The sequence below is a fragment of the Dasypus novemcinctus genome, chromosome 20 (genome assembly GCF_030445035.2).
Source record: "Dasypus novemcinctus isolate mDasNov1 chromosome 20, mDasNov1.1.hap2, whole genome shotgun sequence".
Classification (NCBI taxonomy): Eukaryota; Metazoa; Chordata; class Mammalia; order Cingulata; family Dasypodidae; genus Dasypus; species Dasypus novemcinctus.
The window spans coordinates 36,406,493-36,424,213 of record NC_080692.1 but is presented as its reverse complement, the minus strand read 5'-3'; the positions used below and the strand labels follow the sequence as shown (position 1 = coordinate 36,424,213).

Here is a 17,721-nt window from a genome sequence, read left to right as displayed (position 1 = left end):
CTCTCATGAGGTGAAGATTATTAAATTCAAGGACCATTAAAATAATAAAGATTTTAAAAGATTATAGTGTTGTCTACCCAACGGGCAATAAAACTCTACGCTCATTTAATCAGTTTCGGTCCTGAAAATTATCCAGGAAAGGATATCCAAAGTTCCAAAGTACAGGGAACCAAATTACCATTCTTAAAATCTGAATCAAATCCTGCTTCCCACACTGACCTCCCTAGGTAGGCATCAAATTTTTTAAAAAGCATCAAATAAAAAGACGGAACCACAAGAATAAAAACAACAAAAAAATAATAAAGAAGAGAACCAGGATTTAGGTAAATGTTCAGGCCACAGGGCATTCAGGGACGGCACAATTGGATGTACCCCTTCTGGCCTAATTGCAAAGCAAATGATAAATAAAACAGTAACATCACAGACCCATAGTTGAACTCAAAATTAAACATTTCCTTGATCCAGAAATGGAATAGATGAACCCAGGCACCTGCTCTGGTTCGGCTGCTGGTGGGTGGGGCCCTCCGTGCTTTAAGTGAGCCTAGTCAAGTCTGGGAGGCAGAAGTCACCTCTCTGTGCCTTTAACTATTTATGAAATAGGAGGTCAAAGAATATCTTCTGTTGATGTGCATCCTGGCCAATGGATTTCTAAGAAACTGTGAGCTTGAGTGGGGGCAACCAAGAACAAAATCATCCATATGCAAGTTTACTTACAGATCTATCTGCAATATTCATTCCATGGGACGAAAGTCCTAAGAAGCCACTAGAAGTTCTGATTCTCAGGGAGTCGGATGGTGTCACTTAGGAAAGATTGAAAGGGAGCGGGGGAAGAGAGAATATAAAGCAATTAGTAAATAAATAAAAATGCTTGCACACAAAATTTCCAAAATACACAGAGAAATTGAACAGTAACAAGACAATCAGAAAAAATCAACAATCGTATCACGAATACACTCCAGATGAAATTAATTTTAAACAAAGATTTTAAATATACTTAGAATGCTCGAAATTACAAATGAAGGAAAATGTGGAAGAAATTACAAAACTAAAAGAAAGAAATAAGAATACAAGTACTCATAGAGTCAGAATCTAGAATATAGGTTAGCAGGGGACAGGGTGGGGCTAGAGAATGGAAACTTAAGGCTTATAATGTATGGGGTTCCTGTTTGGAGTGATGGAAATATTTGGTAATGGTTGTGATTGATGGTAGTACAACATTGTGAATGTGATTAATAACACTGAAATATATATATCAGAAATGTGATTAAAAGGGTAAATGTTATGTTGTTTATATGGTAACAAAGTATATATATTTTTTTAAATCCATGGATCTACATAACATAGTGAGCCCTAAGTTAAACGATGGACTTTAATCAATAAGTTATAAAAATGTGCTATCATAAATTGTAACAAACGTTCCACAGTAGTGCAAGGTGTTGGTGGTGGGGTGGTATATGGGAATCCTGTATTTTATGCATGATTGTTTTGTAAACCCAAAACTTCCTAATAAAGAAAAATACGATAATACAGGTAGGTATTTTAAAAGAATCCATTAGAAATATTGTAAATGAAAACTATGGAAATTATTTTTAAATCTCAAAAAATAGACAAACCTTAGTCTGGACACAGACGAAAAATTGTGAATCAGAAATTAGTATTGAGAAGTACATAGTACACATCCCAAAGAGATAAGGGGTAAAAGTAGTAAAAGAACTTCTGTTAAACACAGAAGTTAGAAATGCCTGCCTATGTTTAGTAGGAGTCCCAGACAAAGAGACTGGAAGGAATTGAAGATGGGCAATACTTGACAAGGTAAGAGCTGGAGAATTTATCAAAATTAAAAAAGAGGCTCAAGTCTTTGGTTGGAAGATAAAGCCTATTAAATCACTATATTGGGCAAAACTACAAAAAACTGAGGATGAAGAGAATATTCTTAAAACCTACTGGAAAGAAGACACTGACTGCCAAGGAACCTCAGCTAGACTGGCAGCATACTTCTCATAAGTAGCAACAGAGCTAGAAAATATTGGGATAATATCTTAACAGTACTGAGGAAAAATAACTAGAATTCTTATCCATTTAAATGATAAGAATAAGGGCAATGTAAGGATATTTTCAGACATACATCTCAAAATGATTTTCCACCTATAGGCCCGTATTAAACTATTAAAAGATAGACTTTAGCAGGAATAAGAGGAGAGAAAGTTTGGGATATTAGGAACAATAGTTAATACAAGAAAGAAAAAAGTTCATAAAATTTGTACAGTAAGAAAAAATAAAAGTAATTTTAAAAGTAGAAAATTCTCTTGTTTGTTTTAAGGAGGTGCTGGGGATTGAATTGGGGACCTCGTACATGGGAAGCAGACACTCAGCCACTGAGCTACACCCACTCCGCTGGAAAAAATGTTTCACATTTTATTTTGAAATGCTTTCAAACTTACAGGACAATTACAAATATACAAACTCCATACAGAAAACTCCAAGATACCCCGACCCCTGCCTCTGCCCCTGGATACCTAGATCCACCAATTTTATCATATGCCACATTTGCAGTTTCATTCTATCTACCTATTCATCTGTCAATTTATCTCTCAACCCATTTTATGGACATTTGAGTGTAGGTTGTATACATCGTGTTCCTTGAACACTTAGCATATTTCCTAAGAACAAGGATATTCACTCTTGTAATCACCTTAAGTGAGTTCAAGATACTTAACATTAATATAAAGCATACAGTCTATATTCTAATTGTTTCTTATTCTCAATAATGTCCCATAGGGCCTTTTCTTCTTTGCTAAAACCTATTCAGGATCATGTATTACATATCTCATGTCAATATCTCTTTAGTTGCTCTTCCTTTTTTTTTTTTTTAAAGATTTGTTTTTATTTCTTTCTCTCCCCTTCCCCTTCCCTGTCCACCCCCCACCCCCCAGCCCCCCAGTTGTCTGCTCTCTGTGTCCATTTGCTGCGTGTTCTTCTGTGACTGCTTCTATCCTTCTCAGTGGCATCAAGAATCTGTGTCTCTTTTTGTTAGGTCATCTTGTTGTGTCAGCTCTCCGTGTGTGCGGCACCATTCTTGGGCAGGCTGCACTTTCTTTCACGCTGGGCGGCTTTCCTTATGGGGCGCACTCCTTGCGCGTGGGGCTCCCCTATGCGGGGGACACCCCTGCGTGGCAGGGCACTCCTTGTGCGCATCAGCACTGCACGTGGGCCAGCTCCACACGGGTCAAGGAGGCCCAGGGTTTGAACCACAGACCTCCCATGTGGTAGGCAGACGCCCTATCCATTGGACCAAGTCCACTTCCCCCCCTTTTTTTTTTTTAAAGATTTATTTTATTTATTTATTTAATTCCCCTCCCCTCCCCTGGTTGTCTGTTTTCTGTGTCTTTTTGCTGCGTCTTGTTTCTTTGTCCGCTTCTGTTGTCGTCAGCGGCACGGGAAGTGTGGGCGGTGCCATTCCTGGGCAGGCTGCTCTCTCCTTCGCACTGGGCGGCTCTCCTTATGGGCGCACTCCTTGCGCGTGGCGCTTCCCTACACGGGGGACACCCCTGCGTGGCAGGGCACGCCCTGCATGCATCAGCACTGCGCATGGGCCAGCTCCACACGGGTCAAGGAGGCCCGGGGCTTGAACCGCGGGCCTTCCATGTGGTAGACGGACGCCCTAACCACTGGGCCAAAGTCCGTTTCCCTCCCCCCCTTTTTTTTTTGTAATTTGGGAAACATAAATACAACAAACTTTCCCATCTCAACCACTCCCAAGCACATCATTCAAGGGGATTAATCACATTCACAATATTGCAGTACCTTCACCACGTTCCATTCCTAAAACATTCTCATCTCTCCAAACTCTACACCCATGATTCATTTACTCTCCATTTCCATGGCCATCCCACCCCTGGACCCTGTATGCTGGTTTATGAGTTTGCTTATTCTAGGTCTATGAGTTTGCTTATTCTCCATTTTCTTTATAGTTACCATGGGGCTTAAATTTAATATCCTGAATCTATGATAGTCTCATAATACCAACTTAACTTCAACAGTATACACAAACTATATTCATACAGTCCTCTTTCCCCCACCTTTACGTAGTTCTCGCCACAAATTGTATGTTCACACATTGAGTCCAAAACCACTGATTGATTTATCATTATATTTTATGCATTTGCCTTTTAGATCCTATAGGAAATAAGTGGATTTACAAACCAGAAATACACCAGTATGACATTTATATTTACTCATGCCATTACCCTTATCAAAGATCCTTATTTCTCCATGTAGCTGCAATCTATTTTCTATTGTCCTTTCCTTTCTACCTGCAGAACTTTCTCTAGCATCTCTTATAGGGCCAGTGTAGTGGTGACAGCATCCCTCTGCTTTTTTTAAAATCTGGGAAATTCCTCATTCCACCCTCATTTTTTAAAGGCAGTTTTGCTAGATATAGAATTCTTGATTGGCAGTTTTTTTTGTTTTTTAGCACTTTAAATATGTCATCCCACTGCCTTCTTGTTTCCCTAGTTTCTGATAAGAAATTGACACTTAATCTTATTGAGGCTTCAATGTATGTGACATGTCACTTCTCTCTTGAAGCTTTTTGAATTCTCTGTCTTTGGCATTTAATAATTTGATTACAACATGGTAAAGTATGGGTCTATTTGGATTTATCCTCTTTGGGTTTCGTTGGACTTTAAATACATATGTATTCATGTCTTTCATTCATTTGGGAAGTTTTCTGTCACTGTTTCTTTGAAATTTCTTTGAAAATTCTCTCTGCCCCTTTCTCTCTTTCTTTTCCTTCTGGAACTCTCACAATGCATGTATTAGTGTACTTGATTTCTCCCTCAGGTTCCTCAGGCTCTGTTCACTTTTCTTTATTCTTTCTTTTTTCTGCTTCTTAGACTGAACAATTTCAATTGTTGAAATAAATTTTAATTCAAAAGTTAAAACTAAGTCTTTGAACAATATCATTCATGATGGGAATGTCAGTGGGTAGTTAAAGCTTGCTAAAATAGGTGTAGTATACCAGCTGAAGATGCAACTAGAAAATGACCTTGAATTAAAGGTTCAATACGGATCAGCAGAATATCCCTGTCTACATATAATAACATGACTTCAAAATGCTGTTTGACCTAATGTAAGGGGGAAATGGAAAGGAGAAATGAGATTATAAGGCTATGAGTCTCTAAAAAAGAGTCTGGAGGTTGTCAGAAGGAATGCCCTTATGCACAACTGAGCAGAGTCTAAGAGACAGATAAAGTAGATACAACCCCAGGTATCAGTTCTTTCGAGGGATAAAGAGACCCACGGGTTCTATGGTCATGGCAGATGGCCCTTCTTTGGAGCTGGTGTTTCTGCATGATGGAATTGGACTCAGAGGGGATCTCTTCTCACAAGACTTGCATGCTACTTTATTGGAATTGTAGTTGGTGCTGGGGTTTAAGATATATTTAGGGGATTTGAATCTCTGGACTGATAATAAGACACCCAGGCCCAGAGCCTCAACAGACTTCAGCTCCTACACTTTGATTTATTGGACTTACCCCACTCAGCTAACATGAAGTTGAAGAAGGTCAACCACCACACCATGGAGCCTAGAGTGTCTACAACTGAAAACAGGAGGAGTGCATCCAGTATCCATGTGGAATCTAAGCCCCCACTTGACATAGATGTGCAATGGACACAACCAATCCAATGTCCACAGAGAAAATGTGGAATGGGTGTGGGAAGGGTAGACATGGTGGCTGCTGGGTTTGGGGAATGGGAGGAAGAGATGAGATGTGGAGGCGTTTTCGGGATGTGGAGTTGTCCTGAATGGTGCTTCACGGACAATTACGGGACATTGTAGATCCCCCCAGGGCCCACTGGATGGAACGTGGGAGAGTGTGGGCTATGATGTGGACCATTGACTACGGGGTGCAGTGATGTTCAGAGATGTACTTACCGGGTGCAATGGATGTGTCACGATGATGGGAGAGAGTGTTGCTGTGGGGGCGGTGGGGTTGATTGGGACCTCATATTTTTTTAGTGTAATTTTTAAAAATAAATAAATAATTTTAATAAAAAAATAAAATAAAATAGGTGTAGTATTTGGAGGAGAGATAAAATTCATTTGGATTTTATAAGAAAGTACACAGTTATAAATCTTTTAAAAGATTTTAATGGTGATCACTAAAAGAATAGAAATCTATCTAGCTTCTAAATCAGCAGAAATAAAATGGATAATGAAAATATTATTGAAACAAAGCAAAAGAGAGGAGGGACAAAGAAAAGATGATAAATGAGATAGAAAAGATTGTAGAAATAAATCCAAACATCCCAAATCTCAATAAATATAAATGGATTATTCTTATCAATTAAAATTGTTACTATACAGAATATAAGACACATTTTATTTTTTAAAGGAGGTTTCAAAAATAGCCAACAATCCTGTGGGATATGGAAACAACACAATGAGAAATGATTTTATACCCATTAAATTATAAAAAATTAAAAAGGTCTTACAATACCAAGTGTTGGTGAGACTGTGGAGAAAGAGACAGTCTAACATGTAGCTGATGGAAATATAAGTTTGTACAACTACAATGAAGAACAATTTGGAAATATCTAGTAATTTTATGGATATATAGAATATTCACCCAAGTGGCTCTATTGTTAGATATAGACAAATACGCTTATGTTTAAAAGGAGACATTTACAATAATGTTTGAATCTAATCATGCAACCTGTTTCTCATCCATCAAAAAGTGCACACATAAGTTGCTAAATAGCCATACAATGGAATACTATCAGCAGTTGAAAGAATGGATCTCAATTGCAGGTGTTTGCTTAGATATTTCTTTAAAATATCATGTTGAGAGAAATAAACAAGTTAAAGTGATAAATTAGTATCATCTTATTTATATTTTATTCTGAAACAAAAGAAATATGGTTAAATACATATGTAGTGATGTATAAAAACAAGCATGGGGGAGCAGATGTAGCTCAAGAAGTTGGGCACCTGCCTCCCACATGGGAGGTCCTGGGTTAAGTTCCCAGTGCCTCCTAAAGAAGACAAGAGTGGAAAAAACCAGCAGACACAATGAGCAGACAATGAGCAGACAAAAACAAGGGAACCATGTGGGGGGGACAACAGCAACAAAAAACAAGCATGGAAGTGATAAATCACTGATTCTCTGGGGAGAAGAGAAGGGAATTAGGGTGAGGGAGATGTGCACAAGGACTTCAACTCTATCTAATGTCTTATTTCTTTTCAAAAAAACATGGAAAGAAAAATAAAGGAAAATAAAAACACATAAAAAACCATATACAACAAGTATGGCAAAATATGATTTAATAAAAGTGGGTAGTGGAAGGTGTTGGTGGTGGGGTGATACATAGGAGCCCTGTATGATGATATGCATCTTTGTTTTGTAGGTTCACAAGTTTTACTATATATTGTTTATGTATATTCATGTATGAATGATACACTTCAGTAAACATTTTTATAATGAAAATGGGTGCTGGGTACTTAAATGTTGTATGCTTTTCTATATGTTGGAATTATTTCACAAATTTCCAATTGTGCACTTGGTTTAAATATAGTTAAGCAGAATAGTAGGAAGGTTTGCAATGGAGGACGTCCTAACTAGCCAAATGTTTGGATAATTTATTATGATGGAGAAAAATAGACATGTAACCATTTTCATCTGTTTTTTTCAGACACATGAACGACCACTTCACAAACCTCTACCCACAGCTGATTAAGTCACCTTCCACTGTGGAGAAAGTGAAGAATTTTATGAAGTATGTATAATAGCTTTTTTTTTTCTTCATCTCATTGTTATTAAGGCTGAATGAATATCCTGTAGGGATCAAATCTGTGGTTTCAAACAGCAGTATCTCCTCCCACCACTTTCATTTTCTGTCTTTAGCGGGACTCTGGAGTTTTCTGGTCATAAGGAACAACATTTTTGGTAATGGAATGAAAACTGGTTGTAGACAACACGGCCTTTCATTTCAGCTCTTTCAAAGGTTAGGTTGACTCTCCCAGTACCAACTGCTAACAGCTGGAGGAAGACCCCGTTAGTCTAGGGCAGGCAGTTAAGTTCCTGGATTCCTTCCGCAAGGGCTCCTCTCCTTCCCTCTCTAAGGTATTTCCCTTTCATGGGTTTATTAACTAATCCCACCTGAGATGTTAGCTAATGTTTAAAGACCTAATTCTTAACTCCCTATGAAAATATTTCAATGAAGCATTTCTGCATGTATTCAGAAAAATTGTTTTTTAGCTGTGAGATGACAAACTGGTTACGAGATTGATCAGAAATAGCTTTCAGCATACAACATTAGATTAAATTGTTCCCTTTGAAAAACTGGAAGAAACCAAATAGGGGAGGCAGAATGGACGTGCTATAGCTAAGCTAAGCGTGCTAAGCATGCTAGGACAGAGGCATTGGGGAAGTTTTTAGTAACAACTGAAATGGAATGTACCGTAAGCTATCAGGATTCCCTATGAGGGGAACATAAACACATAGTAATACAAACCACTCTGTCCTTAGGAGTTTTATTTTTTTCTTGTGGTTTAACTTTACCACTTAAACATACAAGAATAATGTTATTCAACTTCTCTTCTTTGACTTAGCAAGGCATTATGATTTTTTTTTTTTTATATGAAAATGTATGAGCTATCCTTGACTTTTAGGTCTCAGGGTCACAGGTAAGTAAATAATCACACCTGTGTTTTGCTTCTAGCTAAAGCATGGAGGAAGCTATGAAAGAAGAGACATGGTTCTAGGGAGACATTAAAAATCACTCAAGATTTGCACTGAAATCCTTTTTTTTTTTTACAATGACTGGAAAGTTACAAGATATAGAATTTAAATTTTACTAACCTAAGTCTCTGAGTTTGATTTTTACTAATATAAATGCCTGGATTTGATTTTGCTTTGGATAAGCAGCCATGGAGAGACATCTAATGCAAATCTAATTTTCCTTCCAGGAAGCAGGATCAGTGGGCCCGGGAAAATGTCAAATGTTGCAAGAATGACTCATTTTGGAGACATACAGGTTATGTAATGGCGCAAATGGATGGGCTGTATGTTGGAGCAATGAAGAGGTCCTTATTAGAAAATATGAAGGTGAGATTTCAAGGGAGCTGCTCAGAATTTATATGGTGTAAGACGAGTATTGAAAGTTGTCCTTCAAATAACATTCCAATTTAAAACCAGATGAAATTAGGCTCAGAATATGAGTTCCTTGCAGAGGAGTTCTGTCTTCTCTATCATATTGCTAACATGTAACTCACTGAGACAGAATTCAAGCTCAACACCTGCAGAATAAACCACTTCGTTTGTGTTTTCTCAGTCTCTTTCATAATACCATGCTCTGGAGTGGGTTAAAAAGCCTATTATGAATGTATTGGCTTTTTAACTAACTTGATAATGCTAGTGTTTTAGACTATATGATTGTTAATCCTAAAGTACAAGTATGCAGTTCCATGCTTCCTACCCTCCACAAACTCACAATTTGGGGGGAAGCTCTAGTGAATCCCTGAAAATTTAAAGGTACATGTGATATACTTCCAGAAATCGAGATTCTCTTTCCTGGAGCATTAAGAGTTCATGAAATGGCCCCAAAATGTAACATAAACACTGGAAGAGTTCAGTTTCCTTAATTTATTCAATTTTTGAAAAAGTACATAAAAAAACATAAAGTCCAGTGAATTATATTTAATTTGCCAAAATATAAAATATGTCTGTCACATCAATATATGAAAAGGAAGTAATTATGGAATGAAAATTCAATAAATTATATCATAATCCATAAACAAAACCTAATCCATATACAAGAGACAGATAAAGTAATTCTAAATGGTTGAAAATAAATGATGAAAAAATTATACAGACAAATGTGAACATAATAAAGTAAAGGTTGTAATAGTATCAGAAATATGTAATCCAGCCCAAAAGGATTAAATAAGACAAAACAGGATCTTTATAATACTAAAGATTATGTTACCATGAAGACATGATAATTATGAATATCTATTACCAAATAACAGCATCAGGAGGCGGCGGACTTGGCCCAGTGGTTAGGGTGCCCATCTACCACATGGGAGGTCCGCGGTTCAAACCCCGGGCCTCCTTGACCCATGTGGAGCTGGCCCATGCGCAGTGCTGATGCACGCAAGGAGTGCCCTGCCACGCAGGGGTGTCCCCGCGTAGGGGAGCCCCACGCACAAGGAATGCGCTCCATAAGGAGAGCCACCCAGTGCCAAAGAAAGTGCAGCCTGCCCAGGAATGGTGCCACACACATGGAGAGCTGACACAAGAGGATGCAACAAAAAGAAACAGATTCCTGTGCCACTGAGAACAACAGAAGCGAACAAAGATGATGCAGCAAATAGACACAGAGAACAGACAACCGGGGTGGGGGGGGGAAGGAGAGAGACATAAAATTTTTTAAAAAACCAAAAAACAGCATCGATACAAAGTAAAATGTAGAAGAGAGATAAGGAAAAATAAAAGCGTGTTAGAAGTAAGACTTTAATTCACCTCTCAGTCCACAATAGATCAAATGTCCAAAAGATAAGTAGGTACATAGAACACCCCTGTATAACAAATTTAATAAAGTAAATCTATATGTATATATAGATTTATGTACCCTATAAATAGAAAAATATACCTTTTCAAGTTCACACAAAATAGTCTCAAAGATTAACCATATATTAGACTTCAAAACTCTCAAGAAATACTAAAAATATTTTGAAATAAACTATAAATCAATAACAAAATTACAAAATGAAAAGCTACAACGTCCAAAAATTAAAACTCAGCTACAGAGGAGTCGATGTAGCTCAAGTGGTTGAGTGCCTGCTTCCCACATATGAAGTCCCAAATTCAATCCCTGGCACCTCCTAAAAACAAATAAGCAAACAAATGAAAAAACCAACTCTCATCGAGAAATGGAAATAGCTCAGTGGTTGAGTGCCTGCTTTCTGTGTACAAGGTCCTGAGTTCAATCCCTGGTACCTCCTACAAAAACAAAAACAGGAAAGTGGATTTTGCTCAACTGATAGAGCATCCGCCTACCACATGGGAGGTCCAGGGTTCAAACCCAGGGCCTCCCGACCCATGTGGTGAGCTGGCCCACGTGCAGTCCTGATGCGTGCAAGAAGTTCCATGCCATGCCATGCAGGGGTGTCCCCTGCATAGGGGAGCCCCATGCACAAGAAGTATGCCCAATAAGGAGAACCTTCCCACGTGAAAAAGTGCAGCCTGCCCAGGAGTGGTGCCGCTCACGGAGAGCTGACACAGCAAGATGATGCAAGAAAAAGAGGCACAGATTCCTGGTGCCGCTGACAAGAGTGCAAATGGACACAGAAGAACACACAGCAAATGGACACAGAGAGCAGACAACTGGGGTGAGGGATGGGGAGAGAAATAAATAAAAATAAATTAATCTTAAAAAAAAAAGAGAGAAGACATAACTACAACTTCTAGACCTAAAAAAAAAAAACTTATAATAATTGAAATTAGAAACTCTTTTCAAGAGTACATTAGTAAACTTAAAGAACTGAAGAAATTCTCTACAATTCATTCCAAGGTGACAGAAAATGTAAACTACAAATGACATGTTAAGGGACCTGGAGGTTAAGAGTGCTTTGCAGAAAGTGAGCAAATAGGGAAGAGCCCATATTTGAAAACACCTGAGAAAATTTCAGAATCTATGAAAAAAAGCAATCCTCAGATCTAGTAGGCTTTGTGAATCCCAATCAGTATAAACAAAAGGAAATCCACACCTAGACACATTGTAATGAAACTTGAGAACAATTTTGTACCAAAGTCCATTAATTGTACATTTTGGATAAACTGTATGGTATGTGAATATATCTCAAGAGAATTGCTTTAAAAACAAAAAGCGCAAATGGAGAGAAAAGGCATTACCTGACAGTCATTTTCTCAACAATAAAAATGAAAGCCCAGAGACAATGTGATAATTTTTCAATTTGCTTAGAAGAATAATTGTGAATCAGAATTGTTTCAAGAATAAGAGTTAATAAAGACATTTTCAGACAAAAAAAAAAATAGAGTGAATTTACTATTCAAAAATCCATACTTAAGTGAATTGTAAGTGACTTTCTGGTACAAAGAAAATGATAGCAGATGGAAGGTCTGAAATATAAGAAAGAATGGTGAGCAAAGAATTGATAAATAGTTGGGTAAACCATCAAGCAGTTATTATAATTCTAATTTATATTATGGGTGCATACTAATACTAAAATACTCTGCAATAATAGAATATAAATTGGGAAAGATGTTTAGAATTAAAAGGATTCTAAAATCTTTGTATTGTTTGGAAATAGGCTTAAAATGTTGGTTAATTTTTTTACTTTATTAAATTAACTATGTTATGTATATATATGCTTTTTAATTTTTTAAAAAAGATACTTAGGAAAGCAGCTGTGGCTCAATCAGTTGGACTCCCGTCTACCATAAGGGAAGCCCTGGGTTCGCATCCCAGGGCCTCCTTGTGAAGGCAGGCTTGCTTGCATGCTGCAGAGAGCCACTGGCCTGGGTGCCGCAGAGTGCCGCCCTACCCACAAGTGCCATGCAGTGCTGACTTAGCAAGGTGACACAACAACAACAACAAAAAGGGAGACAAGCAAAAACACAGAAGAGTATGCAGCAAATGGACACAGAGAGCAGACAACGCAAGCCACAAGGGGAGAGGGAGAAATTTTTTAAAAAGGCACTTAGATACACATAAATGTTACATAAAAAATATAGGAGATTCCCATATGCTCCATGCCCTACCACTCCCACATTTTCCCACATTAACAACATCCTCCATTAGTGTGGTACATTTGTTATAATTGATGAACACATTTCGGAGCATTGCCACTAAACATGGATTATAGTTTACATTGTAGTTTACATTCTCTCCCACACAATTTTGTAAGTTATGACAAGATATATAATGACCTGTATCTGTCATTACAATGTCATTCAGGACAATTCCCAAGTCCAGAAAAAGCCCCCATATTACAATTATTTTTCCTTCTCCCTCCCCTTAGAGTCTCCAGTGCCACTGCCTCCACATCAATGATAAAAGTTCTTCCATTGCTAGAATCACAATAAGTCTCTAGTAGAATACCAGTAAATCTACTCTAGTCCTTCATTCATTCCTCAATACTGAAGATTCTGGGATGGTGATGCCCACTCTGCTTCTAATTGAGAGGAGGCTTAGATCCCATGAGGCAGATGGATGGAACTAACTTGCTTGCAGTTGCAGAATCTTGCTCTTCCTTTGGATGGTCTTTGTCCATCATCATCTCATTGTTAGTTGTCCTGGATGAGTCCAGTGAACTGGAGAGAGATTCAGGGCCCAATTGGCACATGGACAGCCCAAAGATTTAAGTCTCTTGGACATACACCTATCAACTCTAGTAGTAACTATAGGTTCAAATCGAAGGGGCAGAAGAGCCATACATAGGGAAACCACAAATGAGTCCAACTGACACACTGGGGAGCATAAATTCCAAAGTAGGGCTCTCTGACAGGACATTAAACTCCGCACTGTCTGCCCTGCCTATAGTGTCTGGATGTCTCCAGAGCCCTCAGGAGCCCCACTATTTGAGGCAATATTTACTTTGGCAGTCAGTGAGATCCTGCTGAGATGTGCATAAATGTAACCTCTGGAATGACCTCCCAATTCACTTTGAAGTCTCTTAGCCAAATAAACTCATTTGCCTTTACCCTTTCCCCCTTTTGATCAAGGTCTTTTCCTAGTTGCATTGCTAGCTGGTGCTTGGTAATAATCCCTCAGTGCCAGGGAGGCTCATCCCCAGGAGTCATGTCCCATGCTGGGGGGAAACTATGTTATATTAAACTAGCCAGTGTGTCCATTAAGTGAATACAGTTAAAGTTTTGACAATCTAAACAAGTAAAGGTCAATAAATAGAATAAGGAAGAAAATGCATAATCATTCCAAAAGAAGACAAGTAAAATAGGGAAAAATAAAAAAGAGAAAAATTGAAAGCACATAATATGATGGTGGAAATAAATTCAATATATAAATAATAATAATAATTATAAATGTATTAAACCTCCAGTTAAAAGGAAAAGACTGTCAAACTGAATTTAAAATAAAGTCCATGTCTTTTTTCCTTTTTTTTTTTCACAAAAGATTTTGCTCGTGTAAGGACACTAAAAGGTTGGGAATCAAACAATGGAAAAAAAAAACAGATGCAAGCGAAAAGAAAGTTGGTGTAACAACAAATATATTTTAATGCAAAAAAAAAAGCTATGTTAAGAGATAAAAAGACTCTTACATAGTAAGAAACAACTCAATTCACTAGGACAAAATAATTAAACACTTGTGAACACTGTATTAGTTAGCCGAAAGGGGTGCTGATGCAAAGTACCAAAATACTGTTCATCTTTCCTCCTGTTTCCAATAATAGTTTCATAATTTACTTTTTTTTTTAAAGATTTATTTATTTTTAATTTATTTCTCTCCCCTCCCCCTCCCCAGTTGTCTGCTCTCTCTGTCCATTCGCTGTGTGTTCTTCTGTGACCACTTCTATCCTTATCAGCAGCACCGGGAATCTGTGTTTCTTTTTGTTGCGTCTGCTCTCCATGTGTGCGGCACCATTCTTGGGCAGGCTGCACTTTCTTTAGTGTTGGGCGGCTCTACTTATGGGGCACGCTCCTTGCATGTGGGGCTCCCCTATGTGGGGGACACCCCTGCGTGGCATGGCACTCCTTGTGCACATCAGCACTGAGCATGGGGCAGCTCCACACGGGTCAAGGAGGCCCGGGGTTTGAACTGTGGGCTTCCCATGTGGTAGGCAGATGCCCCATGCATTCATTGGGCCAAGTCTGCTTCCCTCATAATTTACTTCTAAGTCCTCATAAAAATTTTTTTTAGTATCCATATTCCTACCAACAGTCTCTTCAAAGCAATCTAGGTGTTTTCTATCAAGCATGTCACAATTCCTTCAAAAAATAACCTTTGCCCATTTATAAAACTGTTCCAGCATTTTGGTAATTGCCACAGCATGCTCCACTCCAAGTACCAAATTTTGTATTTGTCAGGCAAAAGGGGTGCTGATGCAAAGTATCAGAAATCTGTTGGCTTTTATAAAGGGCATTTATTTGGAGTAGAAATTTACAGTTACAAGGCCCAAAAGAGTCCAACTCAAAGTTTCTTCCTCACCAAACTCTGTTGCAACATGTTGAAGCAAGATGGTGGGTGATGTCTATGAGGGTTCAGCCTTCCTCTTCCTCTTAGGGCTCCATGGACCCAGCTTCTTCTGATCTCAGCTATAGGCTGGAGGGCTCATTTCTTTCTGGGCTCAGCTCCTCTGTTCTCTTCATAAGGTCAGCTGTAGACTCTCATGCTTTTCTTTCTTCCTGGCCTCTGCCATGTCTGTGGAGCTGTCTCTTTTCTGCTGTGTTCTTCTCCGTGCATCTATCTTCATGTTCCTGATTGAGTATCTGTTTATATAGCCCACCAAGGTGGCGGGACTCAACCCTGCATGCCCTAATGACATGGTCGAATTAAATCCCTAATCTTGATTTAAGAAAGTAAATGAAACCTCTGAATTTAATACAATCAAAGGGGTATCATGCCCAGAGGAGCAGACCAGTTTACAAACATAATATCTCTTTTTGGAATTCATAAATAATATAAAACTGCCACAAGCACCTAGTAACATGGTCTCGAAATATCAATATATAAATCAAAGTTGACAGAATTTTAAAGAGAAAATGACAAAACTACCATCAGAATGGGAAATTTTAATGCTTTTCTTAGTAATTAATAGATCAAATAGACATAGATACACAAAAGCCAGTAAAGACATAACTGATTTGAATGGCATAGTTAACATGCTTCATCTCATGGATCTTTTTTAAAAAATCACTGAAATGCAAAAAAAAAATTTTTTTAATTCATATTCTTTTTTTTTTAGGAGGTACCAGGGATTGAACTCAGGACCTCATACATGGGAAACAGGCACTCAACCACCTGAGCTACATCTGTTTCCCTTCATATTCTTTTTTTTTAAATCTCCCCCCCCCTTTGTGGCTTTTTGTATGCTGTCTGTTCTCTGTGTCCATTCGCTGTGCATTCTTCTTTGTCTGTATTTATTTATTTTATTTCTCCTCCCCCCTTGCAGCATGCCTGCTGTCTGCTCTCTGTGTCCATTTGCTGCACGCTTTTGTGTGTTTTTGCTGGTCTCCCTTTTTTGTTGCATCACCTTGCTGAGTTGGCTCTCCTCAGCACTTCTGGACCGGCAGCTTTCCAGTGTGCAGACGAGCCCGCCTTCACAAGGAGGCCCTGGGACGCAAACCCAGGGCCTCCCATATGGTAGATGGGAGCCCAACTGATTGAGCCACAGCTGCTTCCCTTCATATTCTTTTAATGCTCACATTAAACATTGATAATTTTACACTGTAAAACTAGCTTCAACATTTTTCAAAGAATCACTTTCATAATGCTACATTCTAACCAAAATAATATCATCATATAAATAAGAAATAATAAAAGATAACTAGAGACCTAAAACATATTTGTAAATTTATAAGTATTCCTAAGCAACTCTAAGAAATAAGAAAGTACTTAGACCCAATCAAAACAACAGTACTCCCAAATCAAAATTTATATGATTCACCTGAAGAAGTTCTTGGAAGGAAATTTATAGCTTTAAATTACAAAAAAGAAAGTCTCAGAACTAAAGTGCTAGTTATGCAAAAGGAGAAGCTGGAAAAAGTATATCAGAATATATCAAAAAGTATAGGAAGGGGAAGCGGATATGGCTCAACCCCTGGGCACCTGTCTACCACACAGGAGGTCCCAGCTTCCATCCTGGTGCTTCCTAAAAAGAAAACAAGCAGATGTCACCTTCTCTCGCAACAAGCAGATGCCACAAGCCAGCAGACTCTGCAGCCTGCGGGCAGCAAATGTGGCTCAGGCCATTGGGCTTTCCCCTCTCATGTGGGAGGTCTCAGGTTCAGTTTCCGGTGCCTCCTGGAGAAGGCGAGCAAACAATGAGCAGACAGACGAGAGAACCATCTGGGGGAGGAGGGGATAAATAATGAAAAATAAAATAAATCTTTTTTTAAAAAGTATAGGAAGGGAGCAGATATAGCTTAAGTGGTTGAGTGCCTGCTTCGACTATATAAATGTTCACAGGTTCGATTCCCGATACCTCCTAAAAAACAACTGAACAAATGAAAAACACAACGCTCATGGGGAAGCAGCTGTAGCTCAATGGTTGAGTGCCTGCTTCCCATGTAAGAGGTCCTGGGTTCAATTTCTGGAACCAAAGTATAGGAGAAGACATAAAAATAAGAGTAGAAATTAATGAAATATTAAATAAATATAAAATAACAAGGACCAACAGTTCCAAAATTTGATTCTCAGAAAAGACCAAAAATTCAAAACTGACCAGATTCTTCAAGAAAAATTACAGAAGGCAGAAATAAAAGCACTAGATATGTAAAAGGAAATATAATTACAGGTACTGTAAAGATTAAAGATATAGTAATGCTGGGACAGTTTTATCTCTTTAAATGTGAAATCTTAGGTGAGATTGATAAATGCCTAGAAAAAGAAATAGAACATACAACAGCCAAAGGGTAGAAACAACCAAGTGTCCATCAGATGCATGTATAAACAAAATGTGGTATATACATACAATGGAATATTATTCAGCCATAAAAAAGAATGACATTCTGATAC

At 38.2% G+C, this 17,721-nt stretch overlaps 1 protein-coding gene across 1 annotated transcript in view; it reads left to right on the top strand.

Moving 5' to 3' along the window:
* Positions 1-17,721, top strand: part of PLBD1 (phospholipase B domain containing 1) — a 67,731-nt gene that overhangs the window by 11,109 nt on the left and 38,901 nt on the right. Inside the window, exons 3-4 of the mRNA XM_004460323.4 lie at positions 7,696-7,779; positions 8,972-9,110. Coding sequence (XP_004460380.2) covers positions 7,696-7,779; positions 8,972-9,110 — 223 coding nt within the window. The remainder of the gene's footprint in view (positions 1-7,695; positions 7,780-8,971; positions 9,111-17,721) is intronic.